General features: G+C 37.4%; 1 protein-coding gene across 1 annotated transcript; it reads left to right on the top strand.

The window, feature by feature from the left end:
• Nucleotides 1-1,102: 1,102 nt before the first annotated feature.
• LOC121432103 (monocarboxylate transporter 9-like) lies at nucleotides 1,103-23,484 on the top strand. The gene is made up of 6 exons (XM_041629959.1): nucleotides 1,103-1,980; nucleotides 13,968-14,264; nucleotides 15,267-15,904; nucleotides 19,850-20,075; nucleotides 22,503-22,646; nucleotides 23,064-23,484. The coding sequence occupies exons 1-6, from the start codon at nucleotides 1,815-1,817 to the stop codon at nucleotides 23,279-23,281; spliced, it is 1,689 nt and encodes a 562-aa protein (XP_041485893.1). The 5' UTR covers nucleotides 1,103-1,814; the 3' UTR covers nucleotides 23,282-23,484.
• Nucleotides 23,485-23,623: the final 139 nt, after the last annotated feature.

The following is a 23,623-nucleotide window of genomic DNA, read 5'->3' as shown; positions in this document are numbered from 1 at the left end:
ACTTCTGAAGAAGATATTGCAGAGGAGGAGACATTTAATTTCCCAACAAATCCATGTTCATATTATGTTATTTCCCGATGTTATGTTTTATCTTAATTCTACAAGTACAATGATACACCAATCTGGTGGACTGTATTTATGAAAATCCATAATTTATTTATTGTTCGAAATAGACATGAAATGAAATACTCCGAAAATTTGGAATTTGCTTTGCCCAATTGATCGTGGGCCCGGCAGCCACCGTAAAGCGCCAGATCGACGAGGCTCTATCCCTTTAATTGTTGAACGCCAAACAGGGTAGCAGCAACTCCCATCTTTTAACGTCTTTTGGTCTGACGCGCGGCCGGGGTTTGAACCCCCGACCTCCCGGTTGTGAGACGGACGCCCTACCAACTGAGCCAACACACCGGTTATCATATGAAATATGAAATATTCTATTTTTCTCCCCATTGTCCTGTGAATCAAAGTTTTATTTCTCACTGAACACGTGGAATTAACAATGTTTAACATTTTAATGTTCAGTCAAATTGTCCTTATTGTCAAATCTGCAAAAATTGAAATAATGTATCATTCGAACGATAAAAAACAAAGGAAATAGTATAAGTGAGGGACATCATCAATTCTCTCATTTGCACATGACTTATTGTGCATATTACTATTCTGTGAAAAATAGGAGAAATTTCAAAATGTTAATAACTTTCTTATTTTAAATTCGATTTTGATGAAATTTTCAGCATTATGCATTTCTGATTTTTCTCTATTGGTTCAACTCAAAATTTTTCTGAGGTGGACTTGACCTTTAAGTGTATTTTCAAATCGAAATCTCGAGAATTACTAGGCATAATTAGTATTTTACATTGCTGATATATATTCATACAGAGTAACAGTCATTGGGCATGTTGGGGTTGTAATAGTTCTTTGCACCATTTTGTTTCTGGGCTTTGGTATTGGTTTGTGTCAAAGTGACAGTTAAACCAACAGTCGATCTGTATGAATTTTTTATTCAATAAATGTCTGATTTTTTTTTTTTCGGGGACGTTGTAATGAGGTCCTGACCGGGAGTGATCGCGTCCGAAGGGCCAAGGGGGCAAGGGGAGGGGGTAATGATATAGGTGATTTAGGGGTCATTGTAAAAGTCCAAACACACTTTTCCCTCTTTCTTTCCATGCACGCCCCTCTCACTGATGATCAAAAATGTAAATAATGCTATGACGTTCACATTGTGAGCGTCTGGTACCGGGTACCATCTGCTATAAGCATCTCCCTATTTCAGAATCCCCTTTTCTCCATGAGCGATGAGTATAATGTGTCGCAGCGTCGATCGACAGTAATGTCAAAGGTCACACATTGTGCACAACATCCCGTCGCTGTCAGTTAAGCTGTTTTATCATGAAACCATGGACTAGTAGAACTATGAAACAACCGCCGCAAATCATTTTATAACAGCACCGAGTGCCTCGACTTAAGGCTACCGTTTTATGCTCCGATGCACCGTGTTGCATTGCCTGCGAAGCGACACGCAGTATTCGAATGTTTTCGGAACGATATTATTATCGACGCACTGACTTTTCTCAACACAATTTTGTATTCATGCAATAACCATAGAGCTATTAACAGATGTTATAGCTCCATGCATATACTGTCTGGTACGAGACCTGTCCTTCCTAAATCTGAACCGAGCTCGTGTAAGACAATGTAGCTCGCGTGCATTGCCACTTCGAAGAAATAAGGATTCCCTGTCTCGCGTCGAATAGGCTATCGTCATCTCTCTCCCATCCACGAGCATGCATCGTCGTTTTGGTGGATGACAAACCATGGATGTCTTTCGGAGATGCCGTGCCTATCTCTCAGAGCGATGGGGATGGGTGGTAACCCTGGCTGGCTTCTGCATCCATTTCGTTTGCTTTGGGATATACTACAGCTTCAACATCACCTTTCTAGCTCTCCAAGAAGAATTTCAGACCACGTCTACAGCTACGTGTGAGTGTAAAATAGTAGTGTCCCACAACCATTACTATTTTTCTGATGCCTCCATTGCCAACTAGTATATCATAGTATAGCATAACCTACTAGTATATCATTTAACAGTTGCGCTAGCCTAGAGCGTTTCTATATTTTGTGGCGCAAAAAAAGGGAGAGAGGAAGAGAGATGGAGAGGAAGGGAGGATGATGGAGCCCGGGAAAAGAAAAGGGAGAAAGAAAGGAAAGAAAGGAAAGAAGGAGAATTCGCATTGCCTGATACCTAATAACTTATCCGGAAACATATCCCGTTTAATAGAATGAAATGGCGCGTAAAATTTCCCATTTTTCAGATGCTCCGCAAACAAAAACTCCCGGGCAAAAACTATTCTTCAGCTTCGACGTTCGACCGATATTGCATCATGATCATGATTTCAATTTGACATAATAATCAGAAGCGTTCGAGCTTTATAGTATCTTCTTTCATCTGTTAAGGAACGATATATTGATTGAACCATAATTGAACCATGGACCAGGGTCAGAAGAGTAATCAACGAGTAGTATCGAGAACTGCTCGAGTGATTGCGATCTTTTCTCGGAGTATGGTAGAGTAATACCTTGGTCACATTTGCTCTACGGCGAGTTGAAAACAGCCGTTTTAACATTTTTTTCCAATTAACTACGTACATGACGTACAGGTGGTTTGAATTAAAATAAATAAAACGGCTGTTTTTGACTCGCCGCAGAGCAAATGTGACCAAGGTATTAACTGAGAGTGAGAGAGCAATTCAGTCCTTGATAGGTGGGAGTTTTCGTGCATTCTGCTTTTCCAAATCCAAGATGGATTGCCAAGTGGACCTTCTAGTCCAGGATAGAAGAGGCGTGACCTTGTTTTTTTTTCATTTGCAATATTTTTTAATGTTTTTTTTTGGTCGTTTTGAGGGTGCTGACTGATTACGAAACTTGAGCATTTTTCGCAAATTGGAAAAATCCAATATGGTCGCCAATATGCAATTACCCATGAAATTTATTGTATTTGGGTATAAATAATGTTTAAGAAAATATTTAACTTCTACATCACAGTAACATGCATTTTATGGTTCTCATTCTTGAGAAAATTAGTTTTCCTACAGCATAAATACATAATTCAGTTAGGGCTTGCTGTAGCAGCTATTTTCAATGTTAAAATACATTATTTATCACCTACATATATGACAGAAGAAATACTATATTTCATTAAACAAAACATGTTTTCAAACAACACTTTATTAATAGAACATAATTATATGGGTTTCATAGTCAAGCAAATCCAATTTCCTACAAAATTATACTGTTAAGGTCAATGGGCGCCAATTGTTTATGGGGTTATTTTGGGGTGTTTGGAAATAATTTGGTCACGCATGTGTAGAGCAATACATTAATTTGACTGCACCCGGGGGGGCGATACTTGCATCCTTGCATTCCTAGTCTTAACAAATGCGTTTTCACGGTTAGGGTCGACAGGACATGAATGGAGCTTCGTTTTGAAAGAGTCTCTGATAATTTTTTTTTTAAAGGTCAACGTATGCCAACGCGTATTGACTAGTGTTATCGGTCGCTTGCCATTTCAACGAACTTGATAACAATGTTTTGTTGTCTCGTGAGGACGTTTCTGTAATACAAAATGAAAAAAAAATCAAAAGAATGGTTCTCCCATAAAATGAACCAGGAACAATCACCTATGCCTATACCATACAGGCTGTGATCCTTACTGGAAATAATGTCATACAGTGTGTGTCCTCGTAGTAGATCTATATGAAAATATTATTAACACATAGTACCACACTAGTCATTAATGTTGGGCAAAAAAAGCCCCAATTTTTAACCATCACTGGGCAACATACTGTCCACACAACTATTGGTCCAAATTGGGTAATTAAAACTAGTAATCGGGTAAAACATTTGCTCAATTGAATAATAATTACCCAGAATATATATACTAGTATTTTTTTACCATAATACCAACGTACGTGAATACCCAACACAGTGGACAGTATGTTGCCCAACATCTTAAATGTGTATACTTTTGCTTAACTGCAAATAATATTTTATTTTCTGTAATATTTTATCAGATTTGCTCATCTGCTCATAGTCGAGGTTTATACAGCTTATACCAATTTCATTACAATCCGTCTCCAAACAAAACCACCTTTCAGGCGCGGATCCAAGGGGGGGGGCGGGGGGTCAGCGAACCGGCCGGTTGCCCAATTGAATATTCAATTTGGCAACCAAAAAGTGTCCTTTTTATCTTGAGAGAAACGCTGAAAAACAAAGAAAAGTCAGAAGGAGGTATTATATCCATGTTCAATTTACGGCCTTGTAACGGCCGGCCCGACTCCTAGAGGCCTAGTCGTAGTGGCAACGCATTCTCTTTGTTCACGCGCAAACCACGCTACCGCAACTGCGCGCTAATCAATGAAAGAAATTCTCCTACACATGGGTTTCCTTCACTCCGTCAACGTCCGAGTAGGAGGATTACCTTATGCACTCAAGTAGGCATTTAAAAAAGCTTAATTTTCAGGCCTTAATATCAACAAATTTTGCGTTCTTATGGTGAATAAGATAATTAACAGTCATGAATTTAATGGTCCTTTTTTTCAGAATGGAATATCGACAAGTTTCATCTCGCGCTTGGAGTAGGAAGGTGGCCATCATTTTCATATGATGACAAAATGTCCTTTGCTTACAATGCTCCGGTGCTATAGGTCTAAATATAAAAAAATGGACTCGCACTTCGCGCTATAGCATCATTCGTTCAATAGAATCCATATCCACTTCACACTTTTCTTGCACAGTTCTTGAAATAGTCTTTCAATTGACCCTGTTCAGATCGTTATATCATTTTTTCAGCTCATATTGAATTTCATAATAAAATATGTATTTATATTGCCAAGATCATGTTTATTCTAGGTCTAAGTCTGAAAAAAAAAAGGAGCACCCATGTTTATTGAGACATACAGCTGGTTGTTTATTCAAAACTTGCTTAATCTATCCATTCTCATATCAGAATATCACAAATTTTCTTCTCGCGCTTCGCGCTCGCTTTGTAGGTCAGAATGTCACAAAATTTTATCTCGCGATTTGCGCTCGCATTATTTCATTGTTGAAATTTGTATTGTTTTCATGGGTGACTGCAAACAATCCTTAACAGATAGGTCCTAATTTTGGATCAGGCCAGAAGGTATATTAAACATTTCTGCTTGCGATTTGCGCTAATTATTTAGCTACATATGCTACACATCTTGTTCACGATCACAAACATTGCACAAAACTTTCAATTTTCAGGACAAAATAATTTTTTTTTAAATGTAGCTCGCGCCTCGCGCTCGCACTATTTAATTAGGGTTTATATGAGAATTTTGATTTATTGTGTTGTAAGAATAAAGCCAAGAAATGGCTGTTATAGGACTATCCATTCAAAGAAACTAACAAAATTTGAGCTGCCGATCGGGGAAAATATGGGTATTTTTCGGCCCCCCTATTGGAGAAAGCTGGATCTGTCCTTGTCTTTGATATGGGGCGAGTTCAAGACTGGAGGCTGGAGCAAAGCATTCTATTTGTATGGTTCTTTTTATGTGTTTATCCTACATCACACAAACGAAAACAAAACTGCACGCACTATTCTCTCTATGTTGAATTCAGGGTAGGGAATTCAATACAAAACAAATAAAAGTTGCAAGTTTAAAATTCATGGCAAACAATATCAAAAGGAGACGATGGTGCAAGTGCAAATTCAGATTGGGCATTGTGATATGAAATGATATTCAATGCGATGCTCTATATAAAAACACATGTATTCTTAACAGGGAATGGTCAAAACAATTGAAGAACAAAATAAGGAATTATAACGAATTAACGAATATTCGTGTGTAAATCAGTCAGGTATCCATTGCGTAATTTAGGCATCATTCGCAAGTGTGTAACCCGCTCCGCTAAGGAAAAGATAGTACATGCTCTGATATCATCTCGACTTGATTTTGCCAAGTCTCTTTTGTTTCAGCTTCCACGATTCCAACTCTCACGTTAGAAAAATTACAGAGTTCTGCAGCCCGTATTGTTTACCTTATCAGACACTCTATATTCTTAAAATAGTTGGGCAAAACTTTTAACCAACCCTGGGCAACATAATAGTCCATAAAATTATTGGTTAACCCCCCCCCCCTGCGGGGAGCGCGAGGTTTTCGACATCTCATTAAATTCAAGTCAAAAGAAGGCGTCTCTTGTACCCTTATCAACTCGACTATTGATTTGCTGTGATTAAAACAAAATCGTTTTCGAAAGAAATTATGAGCGCCCCCAAAATGGGAAAAGATTTAAGAATTTGAAATAATTCCTCTTACCGCGCGAAGCGCGGAAGCTTAACAAATTATATAATAATATAGAACATAAATGTATTTACCTAACTTGGTCACATCAGATTTGATTGTAAAAAGGTGTATCTACATATAGAATAAAGTTTAATATCGTACATCGTCTTGCATATAGCACGGCATGAATTTAATGCCTTCCCTTTGAGCAGATACTTTGCGAAAAAATTACTTGCTGAAAAGCGGAAGAAATAGCATTTGGGGACTCTGGGAGTGACGGTAATGTTTACCCGCTCCAAACAGAAGAGCCAAACTTTTGTGTCAATGCGATATTTGAAAAAAAAAATACTTGTCATTCTCTTTACACCCATGTATAATTTATAATTCCTGGCAAGAATACACGATTCCTACAGCCGGAAAGGGGAAAAACGGAGTAGAAAAAAGTTGTGGGAAACAAAAGGAATGGCAATTTTTATATTTTTCCGCGCGGAGCGCAGAAGCAAAATTCTGTATGAGGGAGAGCGTCTTTGTTTAGGTTTTTATTCTTTTAACCAATAAATAAGGGAAAAAACAACAAACCTTTATCTTTCTTCCATTTTCTTCTTTCGCTTTTTGTTTTTCTCCTTTCCTCCTTTTTTCTGGGGGGGGGGGCGACCGCCCCCACGCACTTGTTCAAAATGGCTTGCAGATCCTAAATCAAAACAAAAATCATGGGGGATCGGTCATTTGCACATGCTGGACCATCTTTCTGGCATTAGTTGCCTTATTCCATCCGTAATATTTCAAATATCGATTGTTTCAAAATTGCTCTAAAAACCCATTTGCTTAAAATTGCCTTCAAGTAGTTTCCGCTCACTGTCATGAATGTGTTTCTTTATTGTTTGTCTTTTCCTGCTCATTGTATTTTTTCTTATTTCCCTTTCTCAGCGCCTTGAGCACATAATCAATGTGGATTTGGCGCGATTAAAATACTCAATAATACCATTAATATTTACTTTTATTATTATTTACGGTCATGTCACACCGTCGCAGAATTAGATTCGACAAAATCTAATGCTAAGCGTCAACCAAACATATTTTCTTGTTTCCCGTTGCGGACGAGTGGTGTAATAATTATATAAACCTTTGTCTAGTTACATGAGTCAGACTTGGTACAATCATTACACTGCATGAGTTTTGTTTAAATTACACCAGACGCAGTTTAAAGGGAATGCATTAAGCACAAGTATACCGGTGTTAACTCACGGTGTATAGCTTAACGCATAGTAATTCATCTAATCGATACCACTTACTCACGTTAGCTATATACCTCACGCAGCACCTTTGGTGATGTTTCAAACACCGGAGTTTCTACAGAGTAAATTAAAAGATTCAGAATTCAATCCAGTCATTTAAATTAAATTCAATTTAATTTGTTTTTTAACCGAAACAAGTATTCCAGCGTGCATATATTTTTTAAGTGAATGTGAGAATATTTCAGTACACGTGTTTTTACAAAAAAAATATTTTAAAAACACTTGTTTTTTTTCCTTCACTGGTAAGAAATCCCGGTAAGAAATACTGCTTACAGTATGAATTTAGACTGGTATCTATTTTTTAAAAATCGTCAAAATCAGCGGAAAGAGTCATACTTTTCAACCCTATCATGAAACTGAAATATTCGAGGCATTATTTACAGCGGGAAAATATGCAAAATACTTGTTCAGGGGAGCGTTTCATGAAAGGACTTGTCGGACGGTTTATCCGACAAGTCCCGTTTTATCCGACAGTTACTATAGTAACAGTGCTTCTCAACCAATCAGAATGCAGGAAAGTTGTCAGATCTGACCACTTGTCGGACGAAAATATTGATGAAACGCCCCCTGGAAACTCTCAAGTCAAAGGATGAATAATGATTAATTGTTTATAAGGGTTTTTTTTGTTCAAAGTGCATGTATGAGCTCAATGTCCACTGTAACCACGCTAGCTAAAAAAACGTTTGAACATGCTTCTCAACTTTGCTTTACTGTCGAATGGTGACTTCCTTGTAAAATGGGTCATGAACAAAATAAAAATGTTCATTACCTCTCGATGAACTTGTTTGCAGGTCAGTTTTGGTAATAAAACATTAATGTACAGCCTACTTCTTCCATCATGATTATGGACTTCCTTTATTTATGATAATGGGTCATTGTGATCTGCTTCACAATCAATGGTGTGCTGAGGTAACCAAAAAAAAAAAAACTAGCACATTAATTATGTGGAGCTCATCCGGCATATTGCAAGGAAATGTAACACAATTTCTCATTTCAGCCCAGTTGACGCGGCTGTGGTGACGTAAGTTTCCCCTTCAAGCTGCTAAAATGCTAGAAGGAGAATCCAACCCAGATAAGAACTTGTTTTCAGAGGAAAAGGTAAAATCAGACAAGCCCATAGGTGAAAGTTTGAACAATGTCGGACAAAAAATGAAAAAGCTATGAAGTTTTAAATGTTGTAAAAATTGGTAATCGCTAAACCCATGGGGACATCAAGGCAAGGACTACTATTCCATGTACTGCAACACATCAAATGACTAAAATGTAATTTTTTTCAAAAAAATTACTTCAAATTATATTTTTCTTTCATATATAGGGATATAAAAAATATACTACCAAGGTTATATTTAAGATTACTGCCAGAAGGGAATTGGTACTAAGGAGAATACAACAAATCCCTGATAATTAAGTGCATGTCCTATGAGAAGGTTGTCATTACACCTCGTCATAATTTACTTACCCAGTTGCCAATGTGAAACCTACATAGTTTTAGGGATCTCAATTTTAACGCACCCACAACTCTCTTAATGCTTGTCCGATTTTTTTTTCAAACTTTCACCTATCTGCCTTATTTTTTTCCTTTCCAACACAACATTTTATTACCAAGGCTTGATCCCCACTAAATATTACTATTACCACCACCACCACCAACATTACTAATACTACTACTAATAATAATCGTCATAATTATTGTTCAATCGTTATCACTCATTTGACATGTTTGGTAAGACGAATATTCGTTAATTCCTTGATTTGTTCTTCATTTTGTTTTGACCATTCCCTATCAAGAATACATTTGTTTTTGGATAGCATCGCCTTGAATATCATTTCTTACCACAATGCCCAATATTGCGTGCATGCAGAAATCATTTTAAAGGATATTTTTATTGTACTCTTTTAAATCAAAATGCTTATTCCTTAAACAAGTTTTACAAATTATTTGAAACACGATTATAAATCACACAATAATCCATATCTCATATATTTATGCAAATTATACATCAAACTTCAAAGACACTGGAAATTAATACTGATGCGTTTCAACAATTAGAAAAATAAAATATTAACAAGATGTATTAAATGACAAGAGAAAAAAAAAGGTGATGTTCTACCTCCCACCCACCCCCCATCCTCTGGTGAGAGCACCCTCCCCTTTTACTTGGAAGGGACTCAAATTCCCCGTATTATTCTTGCTTTTTCTGCAACGAGAAACGAGTATGTGTTTTTGTTTAATTGTTTTCGTGTATTGTGTGGTTTTGTCTCTCGCGGTATGCAGCTGAGGCCTAAAGCTCACATACATTCGCCCGCCAAACATGGCAAACTTTACCATTTTCCCCAAGACTCAATACCCCCATGACGAACTCAGTATCAAAATGGAAGAAAGCTCCTTCACATGATTGGGATGCCGTTGGGATTAAAGTACATTTCATGTGGAATTTTCTCTGAAGAAAAAAAAATAATATTCGTGCCAAATACATTCTATTGTTTGTTGTTATATTTTCAAACATCGTTTCATAGAAACATATGAATGTTGAATCTATGATTTATATTATATTTTCTATCATGATATGTCACTACTAAACAAAGAGGTGTAATCTGACATGTCTGAAATGTCTGTCAGTGTTGAGATGTAACTAGCACAGATATGAAACGTTTTTGTCAAGTTTTTATCTTTAATTTGTCTAAAATACTGTAACGAAATGTAAAGTTTATTTAATGTCCCAGTATGGTTTCGTAACAGTGATAAGCGTAGAATAAGTTTTAATCCATGTATATAGTTGCATAAGGAAATTCAGTAATCGTTTGGAATCGATTACGTAAGTATTTTCTTTGAAATGTGTCTGGGTACTATTTGCTGAGAAATAACGATGTTTACAAATGTTTGATTATGTAAGATGTTTATCATTAAACAGAAGTGAAAAAGACGGATTTTACACCAACTGGTTGTATATTGCAGCCGAAACGAACCAGCTCGTCAGTAGAGAAAGCTGCTGGTTCGGCTACAATAGGAAGATTTTTTTTTTTTGGGGGGGGGAAATGACACCTAAATATATTTCAATTCCTGACGATAAAGCAAATGTGATGAAGGGGCATGATATACTCATGTTTGACACCAAATCCACCACGACAGCACAAATATCTCATATGACACAGCAAACCCCACGACGTCCGGCAAGCGCCAACCTTTCCCCGAACCTCCCGCGTGCATGCATATGTACTTCCGACTCCAACTGTTCCTCTGCCTCTCTCTCCCTATATATTCCTTTAATTTATATTTTCCCATTTCCTTAAATGTAGAGACATAATGCCTCTACCTTACGCCAGCCTTTTTTCTTCCCATTCTTCTTTAATTTTCCTTTTAATTTCCTCATGATTGTGAGTGTGCCCTTTCCCCCCTTTGAAGATTTTTTTTTACAAAGATTATAAAGTGATTGTATTGACAAAATTCTTTTTCCAGTTATAAGCGATATTTCTTCCCTAAGAGAATCCTCTTTGTTATCTATTTTCATATTTCGTTTCCAGCTGACTGGAATAGCTTTTATAAATTGACTCTATATGGAAATCATTCATGTTTAATCCCTATCTTTGGGAGTATGGAAATGACTTGAAACTTGAGTCTGGCGCCTTAGACCGCTCGGCCATCCTGACAATGACCTTAAGTTTCCATCATAATCCCTAATTATTTTTCATTCTTTTTGGTCAAATATGCATTTCCCTTCAATTCGTACAAATTTATTATTAAAAATTATCTCATTTCCTGTAAATGTTTCAGATTTAAGTCGAAAGTCCTTCGTATCTATCCATACTTCTAACAAGTCTATACAGAATTCCGGCAATGATATCTCCAACAATCCAAGCAAATAAATTTACACTTCGACCATCGCCTACTTTTGATATTGTTCGGCGTAAATTTGCAACTTGCAACTTCTATTTGTTCTGTATTGAATTCCTAACCCTGAATTCAACATAGAGAATAATACGTACAGTTTTGTTTTCATTTGTGTTATGTAGGATAAACAGATAAAAAGAACCATGCAAATAGAATGCGTTGCTCCAGCCTCCAGTCATGAACTTGCCCCATATTAAAGATGGTTTGCTACGGTGCTTTGTGGACAGATTGTAATGAAATTGGTATAAGCTGTATATTAGTTGCAGTTAAGCAAACATTATATGAGTAAAAATATAACATTTAACTGACTCTTCAACTGGCCAATTACCTACAGTCAAAGATAATAGAGAATGTAACTGGAGCTTAGCAATCGGATGAAATAAAACTGAATGAGTATAAAGAAAAGTTTCGACACTGCGATCGATATCATAAGTAAAACACTACACTGTTAAAAAAAAAGTTGAAATAACTCAATAAAATTGTGGCAAAAAATGCCCTATTTTTGTTAAGTATTTATGAGTTTGGCAGTTTTAAGTAAAATTTACTTTATTTTTTTTTGCATCCATTTTACTCAAGAAAATTAAGTTACAATACCTTCATTCAAGTAAGTAAAACAATTAGTAAAATATTTGAAAAAAATCATATGGGGGAGTGATTCGAATGTCCGCTCCCCCATTGTCCCACTTTTGATGGCATCATTTTCATCTTAGACATCTTTTATCCAAATATTAGACTTTGTGCATTGTCACATGTCACTGTAAATACAGGTACTGACATTGATATTTATACGCGATCGTTTCATTCTTACAAATAAAACAGCGAGAATACTTAAGCATTTTCCGAAAACCTAAAAAAGAAATCTGAAATTTTGTGCTGAATGACCATTTAATGTTGCTCTTCCTTTGATTTAACAAAAGAATAAAATAGTTAATTAAATTTCACATCATTCATTTTCTTTTCCGGGTTTACATATGCAAGCAACATAATATATATCCATTTTATTTACGGATAAATGTGGATAGAATTACAATTCTAGTGGTTTGCTAGAGTCATATTATTATCATGATTATTAATGAGTTACAGATGCTGGTACCCTAGTCATGTCAGGATTTCTGACTCGATCTGTAAAACGAATAATGATCTTAATGTCAGGTATCTGGAGCAAGATCTATTTGCTTGCGTACAGTTTAAGCTCCTTTCACAATTGATGGTGCGACTGCGATTGTGTGCAACATAGTTATGTTGTGACCAAATGATCGCATTATGAAAGCCCCTTTGGACCTGTTTTTACCAGAGTATAAGGTGAAAAATTACGCCTATTTACCAACCAAAAATAATTCGACGTTTGTGAAATAATGACTTTGGAAAATTATTTTAAAAAAAACGAAGGAAAAAAAGGAGAAAGAAATTTATCACATTATCAGTCTTGTATTTATCCAGTCAAATATAAAAAAAGTGAAATGAAAATAATCACTTTTTATACCAGAGTAATCCTAACGAGAGGAAATGAAGGTAACTCAAATTTTTCACTCGAATGTACATTTTATCGTTGTTTAGCAGACTGCTGTGGGGCTGTAGTGCTCGACTAAAGCCCCTTTCACAATTGACGTACGACCATTTGCGGCCTTTTTGGTCGCGCGACAGGCTGCATGCGACAGGCATCAAACGGTACTTATCTCATATGATTGCACAGAGGCTTTCACAAATGCAACAGCTGTACGAACGTCGAATCCAAGCAAAGAGTAAACCCCGTTGCACGACTAAGACGCATATGCTCGTGCGAGTGGTCGTGCGATCACATGGGAATGTTGCACGGGTGATTGCGAGTGGTTTCACTGCTTTAACATCAGTCTCGCTAGTTGCACGACTGATTGCATAGTCGTGAGAGTCGACGTGAGACAATGCGATTGCTCATATACGTTTGAATAAAACCAGTTCGTGCGATTGATGTGAGGTATAGATTCGACTTCAGAGCAATGGATGATTTCAAGTACGGTGGTGGCCTTGGTGTTGGTGTTGATATTTGGATTGCTTCCCCAGTTCCAAATTATTCAGAGTTTGTAAAACTGACCCAGATCACACTATTGACATCTCAACAACTATATAGTGAGTGACTTTTCGAGACCATCTTCATTTTATGTTTGGTGTTCTAATCGAGTAAACTTTACCTAACACCAACACCAAAAGGTCAACACTGAACTTGAAATTACCCAATGTAATATAGCAGCCATAGCTTGGGCTTCCAATGGGCTATCAGCCAATCTGCAATGAGCTAGGTGCGCGTATGTATGCGCATATGGACTACTTATACAGAGTAGCTCCATCTCCATGGTCTGACCATGTCTATGTGTCTCTCTCTCTCTCCCCCCCCCCCCCCTCTCGTCTCTCTCTACTTCACCATTCCCTTGTCACGTTGCTCTTTTCGATATGACATCCTCTCCCTCATCCCTTCTCTCCGTTTATCTCTTTACACTACAGCATGGGTGGGGACCATTCCCATCGGGCTTTCGACGTTGGCGGGAATCTTCGTCATGCCGCTCATCTATCGCTTCAGTAACCGAGCCATCACCCTCCTTGGGATTATCCTGTGCTTCACATCTTGCATGGTAACTTCGTTGATCACGATCTTCCCTCTCATCTACCTGACTTACAGCGTGCTCTATGGTGTCGGCTGTGCCTGTGCGTCACTGGCATCGATTGATCTTATACTCCGGTATTTTCCGGTTACCAACTGTACGCGTGCCACTATGTTTGCCATGATTGGCAGTAGTGCAGGTAAGTGTGTGTGAGTAGGTGCGTGAGGAATTGTCCGTGTGTGCGGGTGTGCGTTGGTGCAGTAGACCCGATGCACAAACCCGATGTGCGCGCATAATGTGTATGCGATGTCTTTAAGGCTTTTTTACAGGGGAGTGTTTCATCAACATTTTCATCCGACAAGTTGTCAGATCTGATATCTTTCTCTGATGTTGATTGGCTGAGAGGTACTGTTACTATGGTAACTGTCGGATAAAATGGGACTTGTCAGATAAAACGTCCGGCAAGTCCTTTCATGAAACGCTCCCCAGACGTGCATCAACTCAAGTATATACCTACCATGGAATCCTTGACTGTGACTGGCTACTGATGAGCCGTGTTGCCTTGGTAGTTGTCGTGTTGTCAAAACACCAGTCATTATAGTAATTAATGAAACGGGTCCCTGACGCCTAGACCAACCAGGGATGTGAGCCCTCTCACGTCCCTGGACCAACCTATAACATCACCATCCGAGAGACGATCTATAGGGATTCGAACCTCTCCATCCGTTTGTAACTTCCCCAAAATGTAGCCTGGATTACCAGCGCATGCCACAACGCCCTAGCAAAGATCACCCATGATAACATAAATCTTTGCGATCTTGTGGTGCTTTCTACGATCGGTCACATTCATTAACATAACTGCCCTGTAATATTTGATTTATTATCATCATGGTAGGGCAATGACGTTACCGAGGGAACATGAACGGCTGTCAATTTGACTTCTTTTTCTATTCAATTTTCAACACCTTTGACCGTTTTCCGATCGAGGGCTAATCCTGACTATGATAATAAAGCTTCCGGATATACATATATCCAATGAAAACATAAACTGCAAGCCATTCGTAGGCAATTGATAATTTTTATTAGGTCATTTTCTTGAATTATAAATTTGAATCTCTGTTCTTGAGTAGGATATAGATACACAGTCATATTCACCAAGGCATTGGTTATGCATGTTCATTCTTGATTATCTTTTTAATAGGTATGTTGTGTATAGGACCTTTCACATATTTCCTCATCGAGCAATGGGGATGGAGGATCATGTGGCGTGTGGTAGGAGGTCTACTGCTTGTGGTTGGTGTCGCATCAGTTTTAGCTTTATCCCCCCCTTCCTCACCTATTTCAACATCTTCGAAGGAGGGCGATGATGACAACAAGAATGGAGAAAAGACTGGCAACAAGGCCAACTCGATTCCAAACAGCGCTCGGGAGAAGTTGGAAGTAAAGGATGACTGCACGAACCATCGGGAAAGGCCGAAGTATGCCCGACTCGATGATGATGATCCGACTGAGGATGGCGGCGCAAATAATGATGACAAATGTGAAGAATCTGGAGAAGAGAAAACGCCATTCTTAGAGGAGAATATTGGGGATGACGAAAAGAAGGTGTTCTCTTCCCTGACAAGAGACAGCTGTGACACGTGCGATAAATCAGTTGTCATGGACGCCGGAAATCTTCCTGCCCCTGCTGATGTAGCGAGGGTAGAGGCTGAAGGGGAAGTTGAAGAATCCGTCAATTTTTGGACGAAGCACAGAGCAATTTTCTATCCGGATGTGTGGGTCCTTGGATGTTGCATCATGGGACTTGGAGTCATGAATTCATTTTTCTATATCAACATGGTAAGATTCATACACACGTGACGTGTCATTGTAGGGGGCCGGGGCATGTCATGAAAATAATGACTTGCACTATGTTTATCCATATGGAAGCTTAAAAGTGCCACCGAGATGTTGAGATAATTATCTCGGGAAGTCGACATCTTGATAGCAAAAGATAAGATGACGAGATCCTGGATCTCATCATGTCGACATCTTTTAGAAGAGATGATGAGATGACAAGATCCTGGATCTCATCATGTCAACATCTTTTAGAAGAGATGATGAGATGACAAGATCCCGGATCTCATCATGTCAACATCTTTTAGAAGAGATGTTGAGATGACAAGATCCCGGATCTCATCATGTTGACATCTTTTAGAAGAGATGATGAGATGACAAGATCCTGGATCTCATCATGTTGACATCTTTTGGAAGAGATGATGAGATGACAAGATCCCGGATCTCATCATGTTGACATCTTGTAGAAGAGATGATGAGATGACAAGATCCTGGATCTCATCATGTTGACATCTTGTAGAAGAGATGATGAGATGACAAGATCCTGGATCTCATCATGTCAACATCTTTAGAAGAGATGTTGAGATGACAAGATCATCTCATCATCTCATCATCTCTTCTACAAGATGTCAACATGATGAGATCCAGGATCTTGTCATCTCATCATCTCTTCCAGAAGATGTCAACATGATGAGATCCAGGATCTTGTCATCTCATCATCTCATCTACAAGATGTCAACATGATGAGATCCGTGATCTTGTCATCTCAACATCTCTTCTAAAAGATGTTGACATGATGAGATCCGGGATCTTGTCATCTCATCATCTCTTCTAAAAGATGTTGACATGATGAGATCCAGGATCTAGTCATCTCATCATCTCTTCTAAAAGATGTCGACATGATGAGATCCAGGATCTCGTCATCTCAACATCTCTTCTAAAAGATGTTGACATGATGAGATCCAGGATCTTGTCATCTCATCATCTCTTCTAAAAGATGTCGACATGATGAGATCCAGGATCTCGTCATCTTATCTTTTGCTATCAAGATGTCGACTTCCCGAGATAATTATCTCAACATCTCGGTGGCACTTTTAAGCTTCCATAGTTTATCCATTAGTTACCATATATCAGCAGTCACACACGTTTACTTCTCTATGGGCAGCCAAAAGGGCCAAAATCTAAAACAGAACAATCTGAAAAAAGAAACTCTCAGAAATACATGTAGGGGAAGGCGGGGTAAGTTGTGACAGTTTTTGCTTTTTGCATGTTAGAATTTATATGATTAATAATCTTGTCGAAATAAGTACCTTGCCTTGAAATTTCATTCTTCTGAAATATTTTCCACCTATATATAACTTTCTACCCCAACACTGAAAGTCATCGTGACCTTTGAAAAAACCGATGTCAAATGGCTCAACTTGCCCCATATATGGGGTAAGTTTGAGCCACCTTCTGGGGTAAGTTGAGCCACAAAAACTATGTCCAAAATGTATGGGGGGAGAACCAGCATGTCAATTTTTTGTTTAAAGTCTTTTCACTTGCTAATTCTCTATAAATACTAACATCCTGTAAAAGGAAAAGAGCAGTCATGTAAATTTGCTCCTTTCAGCCTGCATTTCTATCGATTTTTATGGTTTGTTTGTTTTTTAAGATACATTACCATAGAAATTACCATGGCTCAACTTGCCCCATGCTGTTTGGCTCAACTTACCCCAGTCCGAACTTAGTGCGATAATTTTGTATCCACACATTTATTATGCATCCATCATATAAAAGACTATGACAAGAATGAAGATCCATACCTGGACTAATAATGTTGTTATCATGTCTTTATTATATTTAAAGACGTGTGTGTTTATAAAGCACTTATCTATTTTACACTCTTTTTTACTTTTTTGGCTGAAATTCACATTTTTCCCTCTAAAAAACTACTTTTTGTTTCAAAGTTGGAAACAATGTGGTGGGGTTAGGGGTTATGCTATGGGTCATCAATACATGACACCACCACAATGTCTGACTCATTCATTATTGGCCTGGGGCTGGTGGCTCAACTTGCCCCTATGCTCAACTTACCCCGCCTTCCCCTAGTCTTTCAGAAATAAAAGCAGTCTCAGAAAAAGTTGCTGTTTCTTAGAAATAAATTAGTTTCCTCAGAAATAATAGTATATCAGAAATATACCATTCAGAAATGAATACATTACTTTGGACGAATAGTACATAAGTCAGAAATAAAAGTATTTAACCAGAAATGGATATGATTGAGAAATAAAAGACAACTCAGAAATAAATCTTGTCAATCAAAGATAAAAGATTTTAGAAATATAAGACTCATTCAGAAATTGAAATAACAGTATATTTTACAAATGATTGTCATCGTTCAGAACTAGATAATCTCGCAAATATAATAAGAAAACTCTAGAAATAACTACAGAAATAAAGACAGCCGCAGAATCAGAAGTTTATGCGTAATTAAAACAACTATTGGAAATAAACACAATCACAGATTTACATGCTTTTGCAGGAATATATGTTATCACAAAAATAATTTATTTCTGAGAGTCTGAGAGACTGCATTATTTCTTAAATACTACATGTCTTTCTGAAATACTACATTTACATTTATTTCTGAGAGTTTCTGTATTTTGTAGATTGTTAATTTTGGCCCTTTTGGCTGCCCATACTTCTCTCAACAAATCAAAGCCATATTTCTTAAACAAGTGCACACCTATATAGTAACAAAAATACATTTTACAGCATTCACATTTATCTAAATGAAGGATAAAAGAGGATTGTCGACTAAATGCCTTGCTCAAGGGCATAGGTGCCGTGGCCGGGATTGAACCGTGGACTTTCAAAAGTCTATAGTCAGGCACCTATAGACCACTCGGCCAAGGTATCAATGAATGCCGTCAGACGAGAATGTTGATGAACGTTCACATAGCTTAGCAATGATCGTAGAAAATTTTCTACTTTTGATCCAATTGGCTACAATTTACAATTAATTGCTAACCTTTGTGTTACGGGACCCTGGTAACCTCTGTTGTTTAATCATTGTCTAATGAAATGGATATCAATCAATAAACCTGTACAAACATACAAAAACAAAATACCATTTGAAAGTACTTTTTGGCACGGTCAGCCCCTTCCCACTTTTCAAACAATTTCGCTGCATCTATTAAACCATGTAACTTCAACTGTGTTGTGAAAAATGGGCGAAAAACAGAAATATTTCATAAGTTATTCTTTTTTACATCCGATTGTGATGAACCGGTTGATTTTTTTCCTGATTATTCAAATAAACTTTTTGTTTTGCTTGGGTGATTGAACTTGCCGTTTAATTTTCCTGTGTATTGTCGTGTGTATTTCGCTTGTGTAGTTGTGACCGCTTGGTTCCAAAAAAAATTGAAGAAGAAAGTCATGAATTACTGATATTTTAGTTGTCATGATATGTTGACTTTTGCCTAAGAGATGTTTAAAAATGTTAGGACTATAACATTTATTTCATTTTGCTTCTTGTAAATAAACTATTCAAAAATTATTGAGATAAACAAGAATCAGTCAGGAGTTAGAAAATGTACATGCAATAGATAATAAGATGGGTATTGCAAATCATGATATTTCCTGATTGCCATTTATCCTCTTCATTTATCAGATAGGCCTTATTATCTTATTTGTTTGATACAAAGGAGAAATAAATTATTATTAAGCTTTAAAATCTCTCTTAAGGTCCTCTCTACGGGACCCGGTAATGAGGATTTAAATGCCTTACCAAGGGGTAATAGCGCACCAAGTGGGAATGAAACCTGTGGTCACCGGAATACACATCTTCTGACTAAGCGCGGGAAATTAATAAGTCTATGAAACAATGTTTGCCCATTTTTGTATGTTTAGTAATTCTACTTGTTCTGTATCTTTGATATATCCTTTTTATTTCGATCCTTCCAGGGCGACTACCTTCTCTCTGTTGGGTTTGAGAAACGAGTGGTTCCCTGGGTTGTAACAACTCTCGGCGTCACAGAAATGGTGGGAAAATGTTTGCTTGGTGTTATCTCTGATCGTCTGCCTTTCCCGAAGATATTTCTCTATCTTGTAGGGAGCCTGACAGGGATCGGCTGCATGATATGTCTACTCGTCGTCCAATCTGTCGTATTGTTGATATTATTATCGGTTGGTAAGAACAGATTCAATTTTTAATTCAATTCGATTATTTATTTCATTTCTATTCAAACATAATACAAAGTAATATAAACCAGAAACAAATTTAAGGATAGACAATGTAAAAAAAAGCCATATAAAGCCAATAGTTGATGCAATTTAATGTATATAATTCTATACTTTTTGTTACTTAACATTTATATTTTATTTCTGACAATTGTAAGCGCTGTGATAATTTTTGTGTATAGCGCATATAAATAACCGTTATAATTATTATTATTATTATTATTATTGTTACTATTATTATTAAATGATGCATATGGGAATGAGGGTCCACTATAACAGCAATGCTACAGTGTGGATCCCCTTGAAAACATAGAAATAATTTGTTACTCTATAAGATACCTACGTATGTGGTGAGAAAGAAAAAAAAAAAAGGAAGGAATCAAAAAAGAAAGGTAGGGATCGGACTGACGTTCAGTCACACAAAGAGTGAATAACTTTACAAGAGTTTTCTTCTTTCACTGACACAAGCGTGTGTCACGAGAGCAGCCCACCAATATAATGCCCTGTCTTACAAAGAGTTGCGATTGATCCGATCAACCACACTTATTGATGGCCAGCAACGTCAACATCTAAAATGAAAATTTGTTCAAAATTTCTAGAAACGATGCATATTCATACATTCATCGTTCTCTTGAAGATTCAGTTTGATTCTGTTTGTTAACTAAGGAGATTATACATATTTCCTGTTGAAAAGTTTTGGATATCCATACAGTTAAGATTGATTGGATCAATCGTAATGTTACACCCTAGAGATTCAAAATAAAATCACGAAACAGTGTAAAACTAACAATGTAATCACTGTTGTGGTGCTTTATGTACAGCAATCAACGCCACTGTTTTGCTGTGCGTAGGGGGAAACTCATGTTACCCCCCCCCATTCAGGTGATCACCTGTACCGCAGTAAGATTCTAATAGTCCGGGGTAATAAAAAGGAGTATAATTTAGGGTTCATAGTTCAGGGGGATATGAAAAATCCTTTAATATAAGTTCTGTTAGCGTTTTAGTTAGAGGCGCAGTTTGAAAATCTTCCCAGAGGAATTATGAAACTCGCGGGTAATTCTGACAGATTTCCCTCCAAATACCTGTAGGGGTATGATTTTGCTGGCTCTCCCCTTGTAAATGCCTTTGCCAGTTTGGGGCGGTCAAAATCTAACCGATCTCCATTCTCAAAAAAAGGATGTTTCTAATAATTTGAATAAACACAAAAATATGCTTGAGTGTGAGAGAGGCAGGTTTGGGGATGTCGTGTCATTGAAAAGATTAAAAAGTTTCACCCGGGGCATTTGCCCCCCCCCTCCTGACCCCTTTACACACATGGACAATAATAAAAAAAAACAATATTAGGATATGCAGAACCTTCTTTAAATTATTTCATTCATTTCATTTCATTTCATTTATTTTCCACAAATCAATCAAAATACAAAGAAAAACATACAACTCATTCCGAAATAGTATGCATAATTACAATATAAAAGCAGATTCTAAGTGGATGGACCTAAAGTAAAGCAAAAGCTTGTTGTGGATAGGCCCTTAACAAATAATTTATGTGTAATCATTGATAGCTACAAATAATTATAGAAAAAATAGAGCTGAGCTCGGAGAAAGTTACAGAAACTGGACAAAGACGAAAACAGAGAACGTTACAATGAACAGGGGCACACAGGTTACTAGACAAGAAAATTATGATTTTCTAGTTATTATGAAAGGTTGCAATTCTCGCAAGTTACAGTTACTCAAGTTACTCTGGATCAAAGAAAGAATAAGAAATTGGAGATAGAGGATGTCAATAATGGAAATAAAGTTTGTTTAATCATAGTATGGTTTAGGCATTTCTATCATTTCATTGCATTTGAAATCATCACAATCTATCACTATATCCAGAGATGCCAAGTTCAAAGACCAGCTATGCGTGAGATTTTCTGTGAATCTGGGTGAGATCACAGACATTGTGTACAATGTATATGGGGATAAGCTGTGATAGTTGCGTGAGACAGAGATTCAGTGGCGGACCGTGACCCCGAGGAGACAAAGCATTGGGGGGCACGGCATTGTTCACGAACAATGCAGTGCCCCCCCCAAAGCTTTGTCTACTCCGGGTCACGGTCCGCTACTGCAGAGATTTGAGGGGATGAACAAGAGTCCAAAATGCTTGAGTCTCATGCATAATGCGTGAGACTTGGTAGCTCTGCTATATCTTATAGTTTATTCTTTTTTTAGCTTCGGTTTGGAAAGCAAAAAAATGTTTTGTCTTATATCCCAAAATCTCATGTTTGCTTTTTCTTTAATGTACCCCCCCCAGTAGATTAATAAGAAAAAACATAATTTAATTAAGAATCAATTTAATTAAATCAATTATTTTTGTTTTCTTTTGTGATAGTAATTGGATTGGTTGTCATGACAATTGCTGATGTTCTCTCCTACTCCATCTGCAACCAAGTTTTCCGTAACGAGGATGCTGTCCATACTTGGACCATTGTCATGGTGATGCAAGGAATTGGCTTCATGGTGGCGGCCGTCTTTGGTAAGTTGAACTATATCAGAATTGCATGAAGACTGGAAACATTACTTAAATCTTAACTAGGCCGGGGGAGGGGTGGGCTCCCAGGGACCCCTTCTACGCTTCGCGCGATAGGTCTTAATCCGTAATAATTTCTGAACTAGCATAATCAGTGTGCCTATGCGCATATCGCTCGATGTTGAAATCCCTCCGTTTGACGTCCTATATGAAAATAAATAGCCAGTTTTTATGAAAATTGAGAAGTTTGAAATCTAAACTTCGTTCAGTGAAGAATATAGACAAGACTTCATTCAAACCGTACATTTCTCCGGATTATACTTCAGCTACGTCCTAGATAAATATATAAAAAATTATGAAATTTACAGTTTTTATGCATAAATATAAATGTATCTATAAATATGATGTATTTTTACTTTACAGGGGAAAGTATCGATAAAACAGGGTCATATAACGAGGCCATTTATACGAGCATGGGGATGTATGCAGTCTGTGCTCTTCTATGCGTGGCGGTTCCAATCTACCAAAAGATATTTGCACGTCATCGTTTCGTCATGTTCGAACACCAAGCCAAATGTCGACGCTTGAAGAAGGGCACGACGGTTAAGACGGCGGAAGAGATGGCAGCTTCTGCAGTTTGACTCAGAAGTCGTGATTTTCGATAATCATGAGATCTGGTGGTGTTGTCGGAAAATTAACACGTATAGTAAAAAAAAAAGTTACATTTCAATAACTTTCACCAGCTATTTCATTCATTCAGGGGACGGGTATTTCTCATGATTATACACAGCAAAAACGGTGGTGTTAACCGGTGTACATAGAGGACCACACCAGTTATTTTACACCGGTGTTAAATTGGTGGTGTTAGTTTCACACCTATAGGTGTTATTACAACACCTTTTGTTGTTACATTTACACTCTTTGGTTTTATGTTGTAATTTTAACTCCTCAGGGTGTGGTCCTCTATTAACACCAATTGGTGT

Source organism: Lytechinus variegatus, chromosome 18 (genome assembly GCF_018143015.1).
Source record: "Lytechinus variegatus isolate NC3 chromosome 18, Lvar_3.0, whole genome shotgun sequence".
Taxonomy (NCBI): domain Eukaryota; kingdom Metazoa; phylum Echinodermata; class Echinoidea; order Temnopleuroida; family Toxopneustidae; genus Lytechinus; species Lytechinus variegatus.
The sequence above is the reverse complement of the archived record's forward strand: the minus strand, read 5'-3'. Positions and strand labels throughout refer to the sequence as shown.

Excerpts from the sequence above, each read along its gene's own strand:
- LOC121432103 (XM_041629959.1), top strand. The coding sequence starts at position 1,815 with ATGGATGTCTTTCGGAGATGCCGTGCCTATCTCTCAGAGCGATGGGGA. Across the intron at positions 1,981-13,967 it reads GACCACGTCTACAGCTACGT|CATGGGTGGGGACCATTCCC; the intron begins GTGAGTGTAAAA and ends TTTACACTACAG. Across the intron at positions 14,265-15,266 it reads CATGATTGGCAGTAGTGCAG|GTATGTTGTGTATAGGACCT; the intron begins GTAAGTGTGTGT and ends TCTTTTTAATAG.